This window comes from Ursus americanus, chromosome 18, assembly GCF_024610735.1.
Source record: "Ursus americanus isolate L20-20 chromosome 18, mUrsAme1.1.p, whole genome shotgun sequence".
In the NCBI taxonomy this organism is placed as follows: Eukaryota; Metazoa; Chordata; class Mammalia; order Carnivora; family Ursidae; genus Ursus; species Ursus americanus.
The window spans coordinates 30449537-30470882 of record NC_142144.1 but is presented as its reverse complement, the minus strand read 5'-3'; the positions used below and the strand labels follow the sequence as shown (position 1 = coordinate 30470882).

Genomic DNA, 21346 nt, shown 5'->3' with positions numbered 1-21346 from the left:
TTCTGAGAGTTTCTTATAATATACTATTCTAATACTTGCTTTAATTTGTATTTTATTATTGCATTATTTGAGTTTCTGCCAGTAGGACTGTTTGGGCTCAACAAACTTGGGTTTATATATCATCAGATTAACTGGGTGATTATTAGAAGAAGGCAGTTTAACAGTTTGCTGGCAATTAAATTTCTCTGTAGGAAGCTTACTGGTGTTGGGGCGCCTGGGTGGGACAGCGGTTGGGCGTCTGCCTTCGGCTCAGGGCGTGATCCTGGCGTGGTGGGATCGAGCCCCACATCAGGCTCCTCCGCTGTGAGCCTGCTTCTTCCTCTCCCACTCCCCCTGCTTGTGTTCCCTCTCTCGCTGGCTGTCTCTATCTCTGTCGAATAAATAAATAAATCTTTAAAAAAAAAAAAAAAAAAAGGAAGCTTACTGGTGTTAAGAGAGAGAGATATATATATGGGGCACCTGGGTGGCTCAGTCGTTAAGCGGCTCCCCTTGGCATGATCCCAGGGTCCTGGGATCGAGCCCTGCATCGGGCTCCCTGCTCCGCCGGGAAGCCTGCTTCTTCCTCTCCCACTCCCCCCGCTTGTGTTCCCTCTCTTGCTGGCTGTCTCTCTCTCTGTCAAAGAAAAAAAAATCTTAAAAAATATATATAATAAAATTTGAGGAAGCACGTGTAGAGAGAACATGAAAACGAATGAGGCAGAGCCAGTGGATGAAGGAGAAGAAATGATGAAATTCATTTTCCAACTCTTTTGATTCTCAAATTTCTCAATTGATGGAACATCAAATTAGCTGAAGACCTAATCACTTGCTACTGGGAGAAACTACAAGATTAAATCTCTGTAGCTAGTGCTGATTTGATTGAGGCAGTCATTTCTTATAAAATACCTAAGTTATACCTAAAACAATGTATAGAATTTCAAATTCCAAATGGTGTACCGGTGAAATCATGCTTTGACTTTGAATCCATTGCTAACATTAAGCAGTTAAAATGAACTGTCTCACCAAGTACGTGACTGAGCGTTTCACCAAATATAAGAGTTTCTACTAGGCTGCCTTAAATCCAGAAATATCATTAACAAATAATTGAGAGGATGGGAAAGAAGAATAATGAAAACAAGGCAACTAATTTAAATAAGACCTTAATAGTGGAGTAGGAATTGAGTGTGCTCCATGTGTGTTCTCCTAGTTATGGACTCCTTTCTGTCATTCTACATGTTTTTATCCTATGCTTTCTGGTTTTTCTTTGTTTTTGCTTTAGATACTCATTATAGTAGTGACAGCCTATACAGAAAAAATGTGTTTGATTTGCATAGAAGTTAAGTGCCTTAAAATACTTCTTCCTTTAAAAATTCAATCTGATTCTAAATAAATTGGTTGGTAATATCAGCAGAGATTCAGGAGCAATGTTGCCACATTTCCATGAGTGAGATCAAAATACAAAAATAGTTTTTCATTTACAGATAGAAATAACAAGTAGAATATAGGATGTTTTATGTTCTCTGGAGAGTAAAAGAAGCTTATTAAGTTTAGGGGGAAGCTGTGATGATTTTGCTGCTTCTTTTGTCCAGATTCTGAGAGTTCCTAAAGCAAATCTTCTCTGCCAATCTTGCTTGATCTGAGAAACTCCCTTCTGTCTCACTTGTGTGTCTAGTTTCATTTTTAGCATATTGCTTCCCACCAAGAGAAGTGATGAACCTACAAATTTGATTTGTATTTAGAAAGGTGTATCAAGTCATATAGAGTGAATCAGTGAATCTTTGTCTTTCTTACTCCCCATCCAGCACATACAGTTCACCAGTGCAATAGGAACAGAATCTTATTACATTTTAAACAAATATTCACAAAAGAAAAGAATCCAATCTTAAAACTGCTGGGGACTTCAGAGCGTATATTGAATTTGATGAAATATCAGATTTTATCACAGGTATATATACAAGTAGTGAACAGTTTTGTGAAGCATGTGGATAGTTTTGTGTATCATTCAGAAGATATGTTTTCTGTTGGTTTTAATTTTCTTAAAAATCGTCCTTTGCAGCTAAGTTAAGCCATGACTTAGAAATCATTTTATTTTGATAGATAGGTTGATATAGGTGATCAGTAGATTAATTTCACTATTTTTAAGCTGTCAGAACATGAAAAATTCAGGAAATGCCTTTGAATTAATTTAGACTTATAATGAAACTTTTCCTAACATATTAAAGTTTAGTGGAAATTTCTTACATGTTGTGTTTTTATTCTTAGTAGAATCATTGCCTTTAATGAAATAGGGAGAGAAAGACAAAGAATGTTCGGATATATGGAGAGAAGGGAAAATTCTTATATCTGTGTAATTAACTTCAACTAAAAATATCTTCATTTTTATTTGAGTTTGTAGTCAATAATAAGATTTTAAAACTGGAGTTTGAAAAACAGTGGGAAGTGATACATGTATTCTTCATGCCCTTTACACTTGTAGTTGTTTGCATGTGGATGGAAATGTCTTAGATGATTTCATCATATAAAACAAAAGCAATTTGACTTCTGTGCACAGGGTGAGTTCTTCATCCTTCTTTCCTGCGGCTATAATCTGTCTCAGTGTTTTTCCTTGTCATGGCTGTAGCAATTTCCAAAAGTTCAAAGTCAATGGACGTTCACTGAGGTAGTGATTTCTAATATAAGCTGGAATAAATGAATTATGGACGTTGTAGAAATTAAAGGGTTTCTTTCTTAATTGTTAGTTATGCCTCAAATTGATTAGTGATGTTCAGAGTTGTAAGTTTACAGCAGGATTTTCCATGGAATAGAACAGATTTCTTTGTTCTAAGACCCCATTTGAACTAAGATGCATACGCAGTTTGGTTTCAAGTGAGACGTAAATGACTTAAACACTTCTTATTTTTTACCAGGGGAAATCTTTTATGTTTGCTTAAAATGCCAAACATTTCCCACCCCTTCATTTTTTAGATAAAGAATTATGTATGACAATCTCCCCTCTTTTTGTTATATACCCTGGCATACTTCATTTAAATCCTCTATTATAGTATAAAGGGTATGGCTTATAAAAATCCTTAGAGTGGATGTTGTAATTATAAAGTTCTGCTTTACATTTGGTCTGTTAATGATAACAAAGTTATCATTATTCATCATCCGATTAAAGAAGTTGGAGTTCTTATTACAATAGAAATATTAAGTGGAAGAGCAGTCTTAGAATAATTCATTTATCTTGATTGATGTGAAAATGAAAATGTCTTTATGTGATAAATAAGGACATAGGGTAAGTAACTCTTTTAAACATTTGTAAAAATCAGAGAGCTTTTAAAATATTGGATTCTTGCCATAATGTTGTAATGTAAAACTTTATCTGGTGTTTTTGCTCTTCCTTTAAGATAAGGAAATGTATTCAGATAAGTTAAAATTCAGAATTAAAAGAACACTGTCAATTCTGATAAGCCTACAAAATATTTTTTAGTCAACTGACTATGCCCTTCCTAAACAATTCAAACAGATTCTTTTCCTCGAGAGGTAAAAACATTCATAAATTTCAGAAGTAAAGTAGCAATGCAGTTTTATAAAATAGGCTAGGATGAAAAAGAAATTGAGAAGATGAGCTTAGAGTTATGACTTTTAGGAGTAGATTAGGTGTCACAGGTCATTATGTCATGTCCTTGCATGTAACACTTCAGTAGCTCTCCACTGTCTGCCAGATAAAGTCCAAAGTCTTTAACTGGTCCACAGTAAGGCCCCTCCTAACCATCTATGTAATGTCTGTGTTTGTAACTCTGTCTTTTACTTCATCCTGTGGCAAGACCAACCTGCTGATTTTATGTTAAGCTTTATCTTTTCTTCTTTGAGGGCCTTTTTTATGCTGGTCTCTCTCTGTAGAATTTATATTCCTATTTTCTTTGTCTCATAAGATCACCTTTTCGAGGAAGCTGTCTTCATAAACTGCACACCACACCAAGGTGGGTCAAATGCCTTCCCAAGCTTGGAACACCCACAAAATATTGTTTGTATCTGTGTCTGTTTATCTAAATACCATTGCACTTTCTCACTATTTTAGGATTGTCTCTATGTATGTCTGACTCTTCTAGAATATAAATTCCTTGAGAACATCTCCTTTGTATTACTCATTTTTTCATCCTTGGTACCCAACACAATACATAACGGGTATCAGATAATATTAAAGTGGTAGGTATTTTGAGCTTGAAGTAAGGGGAACAAAAGGAATTAGACCTTCAGATATCTTCTTTCCATTTCCACTGCCACTGTCCTAGAGCAGACCATCATCATTTTGCACTGGACATATTGCAAAGCCTCGCTTTTCACTCTTAATTTTATTTTATTTTTTTACCTCTCAACTTTATGCTTAATCTATTCTTCACACTACAGCTATGGTTCCCTTTCTAAATCTGAAATCTGATTATGGCACCCTCCAGCTTCCCAGTAGTTTCCAACTCCTTTTAATAGTTCCATATCGATCTTACGAGAAAAACAAAATTCTTTAGCATAGTTTACAATGCCATGAATAATGTCACCTTAGATTTCCGGGAAAGCTCAACCTTTGCTTTTCTCTTTCGTAGTCTGTATTTCAGTTGAACTCTTTTCAGTTCCCAAACCCATGCACATATTATTCTCCCTGACCTGAATACTCTCTGCTTTTCCTCCACCTTTGCCCCAGTTCACCTATGTAATTTCTGTTCATCCTCAGGCTTCTGCTTCAAAACCTCCAACTACTGTCCCCTCCATAGGTATAGGTTAAATACCTCTCTTCCGTACTCACATAGCGTTCCACATTTAGTCATATCATAGTTCTTATCAGGCTATACTGCACTTCCCTGTTAATATAGTGTACTGTACATAATATGGTAAGTTCCATTAATAATAGCAGCGGTAGCAATGGCTATTTATTGTAGTAGTAACTATTAAGCCACTCATACTCAATATTTAAGCCAGCCACAGTGCAAAATAAATACGTATCACCCTATTTTATTCTTATTTTTTTTAAGTTTTTAGTGATTCAATTAAGTATTCTCTACACCCAGTGTGGGGCTTGAACTCACAACTCCAAGATCAAGGGTCACATGCTCCTCCAACTGAGCCAGCCAGGTGCCCTTTTCACCTTATTTTAAAAATGAATAAAATGAGTCCAAGAGCTAGTAATTAGCCGAACCAGGATTCTAACCCAGGTCTTTCTGACTAGACCCATGCTCTTAACCACTGTACTGTGTTGACTCCCTGGAGCTGTTTTTGTGATTTACCGTAGTGTCTGTAGTACCTGAGTACACTGATTGGCATTTCATAGGCATTCGATCAATATCAGTTTAATGAATGTATGGTTGATGAAACCAATACAAGGAAATTAAGACTTGAAGGTGGAGTTTGGAGTGTAAATTAATTCGTCATCATAGCAGTTTTACTGAGGAAGGCCTTAGTGGATTGATGACTTTTTAAAACTCAGAAAAGAAATGGAAGCAGTGGAGACATGGGCTAGAAAAATGACTCTTAGAAGAAGGATGACAATACGTGCGAACAGATCCACAGGGTAAGAGGTGTTCATTTGATGACAGATTTATTGTTACCCCAAATGACTGATTTTCATTGCAAAAAACACATCACTTTCCTACTCTTAACACCTTATGGATCTGACATTTATTACTAAAATCCCCAAAGAAAAGATTAATGATTTACACTGAAAGTATGAAACCTATTTCTAGTGGGTATCTCTACGTGGAATGTTGGCCAAATAGAATAGTTTTCCTTCTTCCACATTGAGCTCTCGTTATTCAGATTGGGTAGATGGCATTTGTAGCTATTTCTTTGAGATGACTTTGTAGAATTGAAGAAAAAAATATTTGTTAACCTGGGAACAATCTGCCTATAGATATATCTATTTTTATAGAATAATCAATTTACTTTGAGCCTGAATTCAGTTAGTTAGCATTTTACATGGGAATTGTGTTACAAAATTGATTTATGCTATCTGCTTCCTAACAAAGCACGTAAACCCTAAACATGAGGCTGTGTTCATCCAGGAACACTTCACACCGCTGAGGCTGAAGCTGACCCTCAGAGTATGACTCAGGTGTATGCGTTGCCTGAAATCCCTCGAGATCAAAATGCTGCAGAATCATGGGAAACCTTAGAAGCGGTATGTTAACGATTATTTTCATTTTGGCAGCTGTGAGGCATAAAAGTAAGTAACTTCCTTTTCTTTTCTCTCTTTTTAAGGACTTAATTGAACTTAGCCAACTGGTCACTGATTTCTCTCTCCTAGTGAATGTAAGTATTATAATTGTTTTTGTCTCAGAGATATTAGATTAATAGGATAAGGAGCTTTTATTAATTCCTACACTTTTTAATAAAATTTTAATAGAAGTTACAATTTTTAAGACTGGTATTGAGCCATGGATAGAAGTCTAATAGTCCTCAACCTCCAGATTAATTTAATAAACATTTATCAAGCATTTGTCATATAAAAGGTACTGTGTTAGAACCTTGGCACCAGGGGTCTGACAAAGTTAGCTATAGAAATAAATGAGGCCTATTCTCTGCGTTTAAGGATTTATAGTGGGTGGAGATAAGCTTGGACCCCAAAAACTGAAATTTCAAGCATGATTATTAGTGCAAGAGTGAGGTATGAAGGGAAGTATTATCAGCTCTAGCAGAAGCATTTATTCCAAGGGGAGGGGGCAGGGGTTGTGATGTGGAAGCATTAAGGATAGCTTCCTGAGATAGGAAGCATTTGCTTGAGCCTTGAAAATTGAATAAAATGTCCACAGGTGGGAGTGGGGAAGGGTGCATTTGAAAACAGCTGAACTAAGACATGGAGTAGAGAAGTGTATGGTCTTTCAAGAATGGCAAGTATTGCAGTATAACCAAAGCATGAGATACTATGGGCAAGCAAAGCAAGGAGTGTGAGGGCCTGATTGAGATGGCATTGAGGGCCATATCAAAGAATTTGAACTTTAATTGTAGCCAAAGAATTTGAACTTTAATTTGTAGGCATTAAGGAGCCAATATAGATTTTTTGAGCAGGTTAGAGTTGAGAAAGATTACCATTAGCAGTGTGAATAATGGCTCTGGGAAAGGAGAGGTAATAGGCAGGATGACTAGTTAGGAATCAATACCAAGAGTTTCACCAAGAGCAATGGCAATATAAGTATAAAGGCAATATAAAGTATAAAGGACAGCTGAGAGGTATTTCTGGGGTAGACTTAGTAGAAATTGGAGGAAGATGGAAGAGTCAAACATTAAGGCTTTATTCTGCATAATTGCATAACCGGTGATATTGGTAACATAGATGAGGGAACATAAAGTAGATTTGGTGGGAAAGACAGAATAGGTTTTTGTCATTATTTTTCTAAATTATCCTTATGTTTCCTTCCCAGGAAGTATAGGAAGGTTGGATGTATGTGTGTGTGTCTGTATGCACAGACAAGATCAAACCTGCACTCGTGCTTCTGCCTTGGTTTAGTTCTTCGTTCTTGATCAAACCATGATCTGGGGGTTTTACATCTTTGAATTATGGTTTCCCTGACATCTGGCTTTCAAGTACAAGAAGTCCCTGGATTACACAATCTCAGAACTAGAATTGGACAGGACTTAGGCCAGCTAATCTAATTCTTCTGTTCTTGCACCAGCTTCTCGTGTAAATGGTTTTTTGCCTCTTTTTGAACAATTACAGTGCAGGGATACCTTACACTTCAGCCATTCCATTTGGAAACTCTACCTCTTAGAAGGTCTTCCTTATATAAACTCTGCCCTGTAATAACTTCCTTTTTGTCCTCTTGGAGCCATATACTGAGCAAGTTTTGTCATTTTTCCATATAAAATTTTTCACCTTTTTGAGACCAACGTTATCCTTCCTCACCCTATCCAACCTCATCATATTTTTTTCTTTCAAGAACTCTCAGTTCTCTAATGTGTTTCTTCTGGAATATGATTCTAGGCTTTTCAGTCCCTTCATCTGCTTGTTTTCTAGTTTTTGTATTTTTTCCTTGAAATCTAATACCTAAAATTGAACATCAGTAAATTGTTTAAAGCATCTTCCTTTTTCAGTGCTTCTAAATCAGAAGAAGCAAAATGCTTGAAGTTTCTGGATTAAGTATCTGTATAATCTATCCATATACTTGCATATAAAAGGGAATAATAACAACCCCCAAATATTTGTTGTTTCAGAATTGAGATTTATTCAATTATTCTAATTCTCTGATCTAATATAGTTTGTAAAATCTGTATATGGTATATACAAATATATACATTTGTCAAAAGTCATTGATACCTACACATTAAAATGTGTGAGTTATAATATATGTAAATTATACCTCAATAAAGTTGATTTAAGAAACTAAACATGTACAAAGTTCTTATTCCAGACAAATGCATTTCCCTTCCAGAGGGATAGGCACATGAAAGGAAAATTGAGGGCTTGTGGCCATTTAATAATTATATATCCAATTAGATTACGTAAGCAGCTCCTAACCCCTAATCTAAGGACGATTTGTGTAGGAAGACTTTGGCTATAGCCATAGTTCTATACAAATGTCCTATTTATAATGATCTGTGTGAGGACATGGAACAGAATGTATTAGGCAAAAGCTCAAAGGAGAACCACTGATTACTATTCCCAGGGTGATTGAGTTCTCATGACCACATGGTCAAGACTCACAGAAGCTCCATTTAGGTACCAAATGACTTGGGAACATAAGCAAAGTAACCACATCCTCTCATTATCATCACATGGACATGATAGTATCTAGACAAATTAACCATGTATTTTTGGAGCTCTTTCTATGTGCATAGGACTGTGCTGAGTAAGCTCAGTGAACAATAGAGAACAGTTAAAAAAAAAAAAAAAAACAACCTATAGTGTAGTCTGGATAATTGCATAACATTGTGAGTGTACTTAATGCCACTAAATTTCACACTAAAAATGGTTAAAATGGTAAATTTTATATTATGTATTTTTTACCAAAATGAAAAATGAACCTACAAAGCCATTGAGAGATCTAGGTGTGGTCCAGTAATAAATTAACATCTAAGCACAGTGCTTCAGTTTTCTTCAGCCTTTATTGCTCAAGTGCCCTCTTCTCTTCCTGTAACTAGGAACTAGCCCTATTTCTTGTCAAGGGAAATTTAAAGAACTCTGGGCCTGTCACTCAGCGGCATTGTCATCCTTGCTGCTGGTCCAATTTTGTCTCTACCTTCTACCTAATTCCCTATGCATAAAAACTGGTTTGTGATGGATTAGATCAGTTCAATCAGATTTATTACCCACCTGACCTTAAGGATGTTGTTTGACAACAATGAGCTTTGTAAAACTGATGAGAGGACTAAATAATGTCTGTTACTTCCCATCCCCTTTCCTTCCACTGACCCCCAACAGCATTCCTGCCTTTGTCCCTCCCTTATGGAAGTCCCTCTTTGGCTCCTTGCTTAGAGTTCTACCACTGTTACTTTTAGACATTTTAGTACTATAGTCCCTACAGTCCCCTCTCCTATTGCTGAATCCCGTGATTTCAGCATCCTACTTACCTACACTGTTTATTGCCTACTCGATGCCGATATAATCTTGGACTCTGTATATAGTAGTGTTTGTATGTTTCTGGGCTTTTCTATGTGTATTATTTTTGGCCTATGATTAAGAATTACAGATTACATACTTTTGGACTTCAGAACCAGGGTAGCTCAGTGTTTCCTGGATTGGCCAAGATCTAAGACTAGAGCTAGCCTTGAAAAATGGCTGTAATTGAGAGTCAGGAATAAAGGAGAATAACCACAGTTTTGGAAATAGCTTCTTAAAGAAACCCAGAGCTTTTAGCACATTAATAAAACTATACAACTACTAGCAAGACTCTCCAAGGGAGAGTATTTTTATTGATGTAAATAGATTTGGGGATGGATTTGTTGAAAGTATTACTGTTGCTTGATACAGAGGATGCTGGGTATACAAGTGTCCACATCAAGAATTCAAGGGAAAACAGTTCATTAGTTTTGACTTCAAATGCCCAAATTGCATTCTACGTGACATTAACTTAATCACATTTTTTCCCCAGAATCTTAGATGCTCCTATAACTACTTATTAAGATTCAGTTATTTTTTTCAGGAAGATAAGGGGACTTAATTCACTGTTTTTTAAAATGAAATCCATAGACATATTCTTAGAGCCTTTGAGAATTCTTTTCCTTTACAAAGGGAAGAGTCTTTATATTACTTTAGAGAAACACTAGTGTCTTTCATGTATGGCTTAACTCCTTGTTAAAGGGATGCTGAGAACATATATGAGGGGCCAAAGTATAATCTGTCAAGAAGGGAGTTTGAGGATTGTCAGGTGTGGGAGGCCCAGGCAGATGAAAGCAAACATAAGCAAATGAGAAGCAAATAGGGGAGGTTGGAAGGTATAGGAAAATTATTTGGGGCCTGAGAGAAAGGAGACGTATTGGCTATTTTCCCTCTACCCCTCAGCTCATTGAGATGTGAAGGTTGGTGATCACACCTGTGATTTATCTGCTAGCACAGACTTTCAGGCAAAAATGGAAAGTGTTAGGGATGTCCCAAATAGAAACAATGATAGAAATTCAGTGTCAGAAATCCCAACAGGTTGGATGTTACTAGTGTTGGCACTTAATGCTTCTATGGGTTGGAAGAAGAAAGCTAACATTAAAAAAGTTTATTGTCTGAGGAAAATGAAAACTGAATGAATGAATGGCTAGAAGAGATCTAATGTTTTAATGCCCAAGAGTTTTCAAGCCTCATAGGAAAAAGTCTAATATACTTTTTAGAAAAGAAAGATGGGAGTTATGGTTTCTATAGAAGATCAGGATGACTTTCTGTTTTTCTCCTCACACTCTCCAGACCCTGCCTCAGTTTACCCTCACTTCAGCTCTATGAGGTATATGCGGTATGTAATTATCCTCACTTGAGAGATGAGAATATCGACACCTGGAGAGCTTGAGTGATTTGTCCAAGGGCACACAGTGCTGGCATTTGAACACAGGACATCCAGCCAAGAAGGTTGTGCCCTTAATCCAATTGTGTACATATATTAGTGGTTTTTAAAGTGTGAGAATCATGGACTTGCAGCATCCCCTGGGAACTTATAAGACGTGCAGATTCTCAGGCTTCACCTGAAGTCTACGGAATCAGAAACTCTGGGGCTGGGACCCAGCAGTGTGCTTTAATAAGTCGTCTGGGTGATTCTGGTGCACACCCACATGTGAGAATCACTGTTGTACTTGTCTCTGACAGAAATGCTAAAAGGGAACCTGATAAAGGACTTTTTTAGGGCGTTAGAGATGTCAGGAATAGCAGTGGCGGATACAGGAATGAAGGGATACCCATGAAAGGTCTACCGGTGAAAAGGTACATACTTGTGTATGAGAAGGGAAGGAATGTCAATAATGCTGATAGGAAGCAACTGTGGAGAAGAAATCAGCCGTGTTGTGTTTCATGTTCTTGTATGATGGTTGGAGTTAGAAGAGTGTTACATCCGATTCATTGTAAGTTAAGAGGGCAGTCAAATGCTTCAGGATTAAAGTTGAATTATTTCACAGTCATTGTAGAAGTGGGATTTAGCTGGGATGAAAGAGGGATTCTCTTTTTTCTGTGAATTAAATAAAAAGAAAAACTTACGGGTGCCTGGGTGGCTCAGTCGGTTAAGCGTCCAACTCTTGGTTTTAGCTCAGGTCATGATCTCAAGATCATAGAATCGAGCCCTGTGTTGGGCTCTGCGCTCAGCATGGAGTCTGCTTAAGACTTTCTCCCTCCCACTCCCTCTACCCCTCCCCACTGCCTGCACATGCGCTCACTCTCTCTTTCGCTCTCTCGCACTCTCTCTAAAATGAATAAATGAATCTTTAAAAACAAACAAACAAAACCCTAGTCTATGTACTGATGTGATGGTTTTATACATTTGTCAGAATTCATCATTCAGTACCCTTAAAATGGGTGCATGTTATTGTATATAAATTCTGTCTAAATTTTATTTAAAATGGGAATATGTTCCTGTGGCAGGTAATGAGTTCTCATCACTGGAGGTGTTTGAGCTGAGGTTCAGTAACCACTTGTGAGAAATGTAGTGGGGAAAAGTCATTCCTTCTACCCAGAGGTTCCATGAGTCACAAGTTCTGTTGTGTCAGCACAGGTGTTGCCATTTTTTGTAGAATGCTTTATTAATATCTTCGATCTGAAACATTTTAACTTGTCAGATTTTAAAATGTATTAAAGTGTACAGGTGTGAAACTCAGAACAGTAAATTCATTTACTGCTCCTTACTGTGTATCACAAGTGAAAAGTTTTCATGATCAAATCTTATTCTCATTTTTAAAATGTAATCATTTGTATTTATTGGCTCCAAGGCCATTTTACTCCTGAGGCAAATTTGCCTGTTTTAAATCTTCGAATCTTCAAGGAAGATAAGTTAAAGAGGTTTTTTGTTTGATTCTGTTTTTGTTTTTTATCATCAGCCTCAACATGACATGTAAATGCTTATTTGGATTTTTCTTCTCTTACGAAGTAGATTCATTTGGAGAATAATATGTTTGTATGTTTGAATGAATTTTAATGTGAGATGCTTTTTCATATAAAGGTGCCACCCTTTTATTATCTAATAATTAAGTCACCCTCATTTTTTTTTATACAAGTGAATTTGTACTTTTGACATAGTTTATCAGACGCTAGTAATGAACCACTATTCAGACTGCAAGGCTGCAGTACACGGGATCCTGATTACAGGAATTAAAATAGTGTGTATTGGCTGACTGCTGCTCCCCAGCAGGAACGCTCACTCATAATTCCTTTGCATCTAGTCTCAGCAGGAGAAGATTGACAGCATTGAAGACCATGTCAACAGAGCTGCTGTGAATGTTGAAGAGGGAACCAAAAACTTGGGGAAGGTAAGATTCTGCTCCTGCTGACAAATCAATGGTACTCTGGCTCCCAGGAATCTCTAGTATTAACCCAATTGATCTGCTCTCTTTAATGTGGAGGGAACCAGCAATTAAGGAAATAAGGAACAAATGACACGTAGGTAGTGCAAGAAATCAATGACTGTTGTAATATTCTACTCTTAGATTCATTCTGTCAAGAGAGAATTTTTTTAGGGAATAAACCAAAGCCCCACTCACGATAAGGTATTTCGGTATTATAAGGGAATATTTGCAGAGGCTCAGGGAGTGAAGTAGAGAGTGTTGCCAGAATCCAGGAGGGGCAAGAGTGTAGGGATGTGACAGTACATGTGGAGTGGGACCATCTATTTTCCATAGAATATTGCTTTTAACCCCAGGTATACAGCACGGGATAATCTCTATGCAACATAAAAGCTTTGGGGATATCTATAGCAGCTGAAACCGTTTAAATAAGCTTGCTAGATAGTTAGTGGATTGATTGTTTTGCAAGCAAAATCAATCTGTAGTAGTCCACTTTTTGTAGCTCATTTCTCCAAGTTCTGAGATCAGGAGCAATTGTAATACCTGTGGAATACTGCCCCCACTCCTCCATCTCTAAGGTTAATTATGTACCAAGAGTTAAAGAGGCATTGCCAGGAGTAATGAGAGGAAAATGCACATCACCACAGGCAGATATTCTCAACTCAATTTCTAAATTGAATTTTTATTTATTTATTTTTTACAGGCTGCAAAATACAAGCTGGCAGCTCTGCCTGTGGCAGGTGCACTCATCGGAGGAGTGGTGGGGGGTCCGATTGGCCTCCTTGCAGGCTTCAAAGTGGCAGGAATTGCAGCTGCACTTGGTGGTGGGGTGTTGGGCTTCACAGGTGGAAAATTGATACAAAGAAAGAAACAGAAAATGATGGAGAAGCTCGCTTCCAGCTGTCCAGATCTTCCCAGCCAAACTGACAAAAAATGCAGTTAAAAACCAAACTTCAGTATTATTGGCACCAACATGTTTATCCTAATGAGGACCTTTGCTGCTGTTGGACACTCAGTCGGCTTTTGGAACATGATTATATCAAGATAGTGGTTGTAGATGCTCAAATGGGATTGAACTGTGATAAGTGGATATATTTTGTTGTTTGCTGGAGTGTGAATGGAGATGTTAGGAGATTGAGGAGCCTGGGCTGAGGGTGTGTAATGTTGTCAGGTAAAGTTTAAAGACTGCCAAGGAGCAGATTTTCTGCCTGGAAATGTGAAAAATGAATTTATAACTTTGATAAGGACTCGAGATGTATGGACATGATGGGTTATGGAAGATTAGTCTATTCCATAACCCTGACTTAGAGACCGTAAGGCTAAGTGTATTATAAATATGCGTATCTATCTCCTAAATATAGGAGGTTATTTAGGCCTGTTAACAAAAAAAAAAAAAAAAAAAGAATGGGGAGTTCAGGAGCCTTTCTTATCAAATAAGGAAATCAGGATCTAGCGAGGGGCACAGGAGAATTACATAATGGAGTCCATTTGGTGGACCCTAGTACAGTTTGGTCCACCGGTATTTTCTGGTGAAGGATACTAATAGTGTAAGAAAATGGAAAGAGAGGTGCAACTTCTCTTTGAGATATCTTAATTCGTGACACTGGCTTCTCAAGTGATAGGAGACTGTTAAGCCAGTCACTAAGCTTGGTCTGTGAGCCTGTCTCTTAACACCTCAAAGACCTAGTGCCCTCTGCCTTCCCTCCCTTGTAATTCTGAGAAGTTCTTTGACTTGTGGGCTGAATTGTACCCATGTGTAATGAGGACTTTTTTCATAATCTGCTTTCTTGTATTGTCTCCCATCTGTGTTTATCCTTTCTTATAACCTCTAGGTTACAGAGAGAAAGAAAGGAAGAGAAATCTCCGAACATTTCCAGCATTGTTCAATAGAGTTTGAGGTAAAAAATAAGCAGAGGGCAGAGGGACACCAGATCATTTCTTGGGGCATCAATTTCAAGAGACTGATGTACCGGCCTTACAGGGAGTCTCTGACCCTAAGTCTTTTCAGCTAGTCCTTTGGGGAGCTAAGAACTAGCTTTCTACCTCACTTCTGTTACTACCATCCTTTTCTCCAGGCTTTGCTGTCTCATGCTTTACTTTACTTTTCGCAGCTGTTATTTCTTCCCAAGAATGGTGTTCTTGTCTTTTCTCACATTCAAGATGATAGACAAAGCCTGGTGCCAAGACTGATCCTGAGGAAGGATTTGTGGTGCTAAGCCCAACACTTGACACTGACAGCAAGCATGGCCCAGCCCACCCCAGCGTCTATCTCAAGTAGCAAAAAGGTTTTAATTTTGTGAAAAAGGAATTGAAAATCACAGATAGCCTCACCCTGTATCCCCAATTCATTTGAAGTAGGAAAGAGCCACCTTTTGCCTTAATCTTTACTGTTTTCTGAGAGCAGAGGAATGGGCCCCTGTACCACAAAATGTGTGAGCTCAGGAGCCAGATTCTTCAGGTGGTTGAATGGTTGGTTTATCACCTCTCTTATTGAGTTTACTCTTAATAATTTTTATTGTTTGCTTGCTACTTTTACTTGTCTAATATAGGCACTCACACACTTTTTCTCTCTCACACTTTTTTGACCCTCACCAATGAATTCTAATGAAGAGAAAGCACCATTTCTTACTGGCATTAAATAACTGGAAAACATCAAGTATTGCTGTCTGCTGACTTGTATCTTCAGTATAATGCCAGGAAGCAGGTGCTTTGAAGAAGTGTCAGATTCTGATGCAGTATTTGATATTGGATACCTGTAAGGTTAGCATAATTAGCTTGGAACCCACCTTTTAAAATATTTTCTGATCTTTGCTGTCCCTTTAACACAGGGTATTCAGACCAGAATGAGGATCAGATTCACCCAGGGTGCTTATTTAAAACAAGATTGCTCAACGTCAGTCCCATGGGTAACTCTAACAATGGCCAGTCTGGCCTGGAGCTAAAATTCTAAATTTAAGGTATAGTTACATCAAGATTCAGCTGTATCACTGAATTCTGTAATTTCTAAGTATTCTCCCCTTCAGCATGGCCCAGTCTTCATTGTCCTGTATCATTCCCACTCCACCAACCCACAATTGGCTATGCTTTTTAGTCCACCATCTTTTTTTTTTTAAGGTTGATTTATTTATTTTAGAGAGAGAAAGACAGCGTGAGCGGGAGGGGCAGAGGGAGAGGGAGAGAGTCTCAAGCAGACTCCACACTGAGCACGTGGAGCCCGATGCGGGGCTTGATTCCACGACCCTGAGATCACGACCTGAGCCAAAAACAAGAGTTGGACTCTTAACCCACTCTACCACCCAGATCCCTCTTACCTTTGGCTCACCATCTTAATGGCACTAGGACTCACTATCATGTCACGCTAGTTTTACACTGGGAACTGGAGGAGAGAGAAGGCCTGTAACTGAAGTTTACATTTCGTGTGAGGATCTGTCATTTTTCATCAGCAGTTTGGGACACCACTGTATGTGCTCATATAGGCCTTTGATTTTGACCGCTCATCAGGATTGGATGTTATTCCAGCAGTCTTCACGCTCAGGCAAATTGCAGTCCTTTTAAAAAGTTTTATAATTTAAAATCATTTAGAAATTGTATCTAATTTCCCCATAGTAGAATCTAATAGATAACTTTTTGTAGAAATTTGTAGAAGTGTTTAATCAACTATAAATGATATACCTAAAACTACAAAGTGTTTAGAGGTATGAATTAGTTAATGTAACACAGAAACCAATCTTAAACTGAATTAATGCCCTAGGGTATCAGATTAAATTCATCTTCTTTGTGATTCATGTCTTACTTTTACTAGATTCAAGTTAGAAGGTAAGGGTCACTTTGATCAAGTTCTTAAAATTTACAGAGGTACAAACTTCCAGTTAAAAAATTAAATCACGGGGTGGAAAGTACAGAATGTTGGGGGGGGTGGAATACAGAGGTTATTTGAATAAAGGCAGTGCTTCCTAAAGACCTTTTTTGTTTTTCTAAAGACTTTTTGATATAATAATCTGAGAATTTCTCTGTAGAGCAGAGACTTTGAAACTGTAGTTGTAATCCACAGTAAAAAATGCGTTTATATCAAAACTCAGCATATGTATAATGGAGAATACCATTATGTGTAGTGTACTCTGATGTTTTTTATTTCAGTTTTTAAAATATTGCTGGTTGCAACCTACCAAATTGATTTCATAATCTACCAATAGGTTGTGACCCTTAGTTTGAAAAGAAGAAAACACCGTATGGAGGAACTGATGTGTATTGAATATCTTCTGTTTTCCAGGCACTTCAGTAGGCATTTTACAGGTCAGGAAACTGAGTCTCAGAGAAGTTAAGTGACTTACAGAGAGTTATTCAGCTGTAAAAGGTTGAAACAAGGTGGGTGTTCACTAGGTCTCTTGAACTATAAAAATTCCTGTTGCTCTCCTACTATGCTGCTTCTGTATATAAAATCGAGGTAGGCCATCCGTCCTGCTTCACCCCGACTCCGGTATGTTCTATAAGGCAGGCTTGCTGTGAAGTCACATGTGCCATTTTTTCGCAGCTTTTTTTTTTTTTAATCTTTTGTCCCAAAGTGTCCTGCAGCCTCAAAGTTTTTAATAGCGGCTGGTGCAGAAGTACCTAGTGCTGAATTTGGTCCTTAGACTGTAAAATTAAAAATGTTTCCGTCCCACCTACACATCCTACAAATTCCTTTGTATTCCATGGGTTATAGCCATCTCTTCAGCAGTGCTTTTTTATATTAAAAGTCTGTTTTTAAAGATCTATCATAACTCATAGAATGAAATGATTACTGTCTTTTAAAATGGTACTCTTGGGAAGCCACGTACTTACTGTAGTGACGCTAGTATTACTTAGAACATTTTGGAATTGCCTCCGAAGATATTTTGCAAACGGCATGGAAGAGCCATCTCAGTGTTGATTAGTCACGGGTTACACTCCCTTGTCCTTGTGACCTCCCCTCTTTTCCATTCTCGGCTTTGCTTTTCTTCTCCTGGCTTAGCCCTCCCACCCACCTATGCTGGAGCCAGTAACCTGAGGTGCCCCGAAAGGGGGTACGCTGGCCAGAGTTCCTGGAGCGAGAACTTTCATAGTGAAGCTGAATGCTGTAAAGGGAGGATCCTACAAGTCCAAAAACCTTTCTCTGTGGGCTGCCTGTAAGTGTCGTAAGTAGTTTGCACAGGAATAAGGACCGAATACTGGTGATATCAATCCCAGGAAGGTGAGGAAACCTGAAATGTAAGTATGTAACGTACAGCATTTCTCTGCAGTGAAGAACAGAAGCCAAACCAAGCCATGCTTTATGTTCACTTAAAACTGAAAGGTGTTTCTCAGGGTCTCCTTTGCCTTTCATTGCTGCCACATAAACTCTGGGAGGAAGGATGATGAAAAGCCTGGGGAAAAGGTTCGCCTGTGAAATGCACGTGTTCTACTCTTGTATTAAAGTACAATGTGGCTTTGGCTCTCAGGTACTTATGAATGTTAGACAGTGTTCGTAAGCAATCATAGGACTAATAAAAGGTAGGAAAGCTTCCCTGGGAGCCTAAATTAATGTAAACAATTCAGGTTCTGTTTGTGTTTTTAACATTTTGTTTCTAACAGGTGGTTCTTGCTATTTATATTCATTAATTTGACACCGTTTTACAGAGGAACTTCTTGGGTATTATAAACAATCAATGGCAGAAGATGAACATTATTATCCACATCACCACTCTCAAAGAAATTATTTATTTTTGGAGATAAGAAATGTATCTGTGGAAATTTAACAAAAGAAATAAATTGAATAAAAATTATTTGCCCAAGATCAAAGCTAGTTGGCACAACAGCTAGAATTATACCAAGGTCTAAGAAAAAAAAAACCCTCAAAGTAATTTAACTGAGGTTTTGTTATGCCGTATCAAGTTGTATGCTGAGGCTTATGGTCTTTCGGACCAGCTTAAATTCCAGATCAGGCAGTAGCTATAGTGAAAAGAAAATTGGATGGGGGATCAGGAGATCAGAGTGCTAATTTTGGCTTTGTCTCTCTCACGGTGAGCTTTTTCTTGGTGGTGGTTGCCTTCTCCTATTCCAGCCAGGGATTTGCCAACCATAAACTTCAGTGGTTCGCAGCTTGACACTCTCCATTCTTCGTATCTAGCCTCTTACTGGGTCCTGCCAGTTCTACTTAGAATGTTAGTTGCATCTATTTCTAAATATATTCATGGTCATAACTCTAGTAAACGACTGTGTTACCTCACACCCGCTACCTCATTTTCCCCAACTTTAAGCCATTCCTCACATCAGTGCCCTCTTCCATTTTTCTGCTGAAATACATCCAGTGGCTCCCACTGAATATTCAGTAAGTTCAAATCCTTCTGTTTGGCATTCACAGCTTTCCATATTCTGGCCCCAGCTTTATTTCTTCAAACTCAACTACTCACCACCTGACAATGCCAGTGAGAATCAGACATTCCATAAAAATGATTTTAAGGTTTTTCTGTGAAGTTACAAACTGGTAATAAGCTGTTTACATTTGTCCAGATGAAAATTCTGTAATACTACATTTTACACAACTAGTCAGCCTAAAAGTTGTTTCTTAAGGAAAATCTTTTGTTCCCCCCAGAAGAAAGTACATTTAATTTCTTCACCTGTGAAACAATGTCAGTCTTGTCACCTGTGCATCTGAGAGCCAGAGCATGGGGACTTTTCTTCAGCAGCACAGATACTCCAGCCTTGAATGGATCATTGTCTAGCTCCTGCGAGAAACTCGACTAATAAATATTTGAGAAAAACAACTCAAGAGTACATGTTATTCATACATTTCTCAAGTACTTGAGATTTTCTTGTACTATGGTTAATCATTAAAAAGATGTTTACCTGGGTTTCATTAACCCCCTAAGGTATTTTCCATTTTATTGTTAAACCCTTGATGTTAACAAGGGTCAGCACAAGAAAAGGCCCAGTGGTGAGAATTTCTACAAATTCTGTAAAACTTACTGAATTCATAATGTTGTTGAGTGGTGCTTGTATAAGGAAACATGCAATAAATTCATTCAACAAACTTTGAATTGAATGCCTATTGTGTGTTGCGTGCCAGAGCCAAACATAGAAAAATAATAGACCTATAGAATCTACCCCTGGAAATCATTCAAGCTAATGAATTCAGGTATGTAAAGCAAATAAATCATTGTAACGTGGTAGGTACCTTAAGGTACCTAAGAGGAATGAACAAAGTAGGGTGAAGGCACAGAAGATAGTGGTTTGATGCCTGGAAGAGAAGTGGAAGGTTTGCTGGGACATGTGTCAAGAGGTAGGCATGTGACAGGATTTGACCAAGGTCTCCAATACCCAAGTTCATGTACTTTTCCCAGCACCTGGAAGGTTATGGCTGGCTGAAGGCAGAGCTGTGGGCTTTGGGGTGGCAGAGGAATTGCATGTACAAAGGGTTGGACACATGAAAGAGTGTAGTGTGCTCAGAGGAAACCAAGGAGTTAAACTTGTCCGTGATGAAGCTGGTAGGATGGAAATAGAGACTAGGGTGGTTATACAGGTTTTTAATTTAATAATTATTTAAAGAAATTGATGTGTTGCTTTATATCAGATAAGACCGTTAGAACCTTCAGAGTTCTTCCTTTTGCCTTCCTTGCCAAGGAAGTTGGTAAACCTCACCTTTGCCAGAGTTCTGGGTATATTTGGCATATTTGCTTTGCTTTTCTACATGCAAGAAGTGATTTGTGCTTTCTTGTCTCTCCGCTGTGTGATCCCCTGTTTCATACTGAATGCCTGCTTTCTTCCTGTCCTGCTATTCATTCCATAAATATTTATTGAAAACCCACTGAGAAAAGAGTCATGAAACTTACCTGTTAGTGTCCAAGACTTTCATGGTCCAGTTTTCCATTTCTACAGTATTTCTTAGCCACTGCAGTTCATTGGCTTCATTCACTTGTGGCGAATTCGGCAATGTTTTATAACTTCATAGCTATAAACTTCTTTCATTTGTGGTGTGATGAGGTGGGGGGGGAAAGAAATGATACTCCCCAAGAGTGACTTCCAGGTAATGAATGATGAGGTCCTAGCATGTGTGCTGTGCCATCTTTCGAGGATATGTATGGAAGTATGAAAAAGCCTTCTAAGACATTTCAGACCTTTGCTCAGTATTCACTTTTGTATATTAACCTAGGACTGAGTGATGCAACAGAAGAAATCTGGAAAATACCTACAGGACTTGGGAGCCATGAATTGAAAATTTAAGATTTTGGAGGTAAAGATACTTCTTTTTCCAGATAAAAGTCGTGACTTAGAGAAGATACAGGACCTGAGCCACTGAAGAAATGGAAAATTTGGGCTTATCTTCTGTCTTGCCATAGGATTGATGGGGTCAGAACCGTAGGCACCCAAGGATTTATGATCCAGTGGCCTAGTACTGAAAACAGAGTAGCATCCGGAATTTAATTGCTCTGTTAGGCAGGCAGAG

General features: G+C 38.1%; 1 protein-coding gene across 7 annotated transcripts in view; it reads left to right on the top strand.

Moving 5' to 3' along the window:
* The window catches only part of STX17 (syntaxin 17), a 58611-nt gene extending 38677 nt beyond the window's left edge, over positions 1 to 19934 (top strand). For 5 of the 7 annotated variants that reach the window (XM_087869525.1, XM_087869523.1, XM_087869526.1 and 2 more), the window contains 5 exons: positions 3894 to 3941; positions 6012 to 6127; positions 6208 to 6258; positions 12787 to 12873; positions 13610 to 16687. In XM_087869525.1, coding sequence (XP_087725651.1) covers positions 3894 to 3941; positions 6012 to 6127; positions 6208 to 6258; positions 12787 to 12873; positions 13610 to 13849 — 542 coding nt within the window. In that variant the 3' untranslated portion in view covers positions 13850 to 16687. Of the gene's footprint in view, positions 1 to 3893; positions 3942 to 6011; positions 6128 to 6207; positions 6259 to 12786; positions 12874 to 13609 lie in introns of all 7 variants that reach the window. The other 2 variants (XM_045780653.2, XM_087869527.1) reach the window with 2 other exon arrangements.
* The last annotated feature ends 1412 nt before the right edge of the window (positions 19935 to 21346 follow it).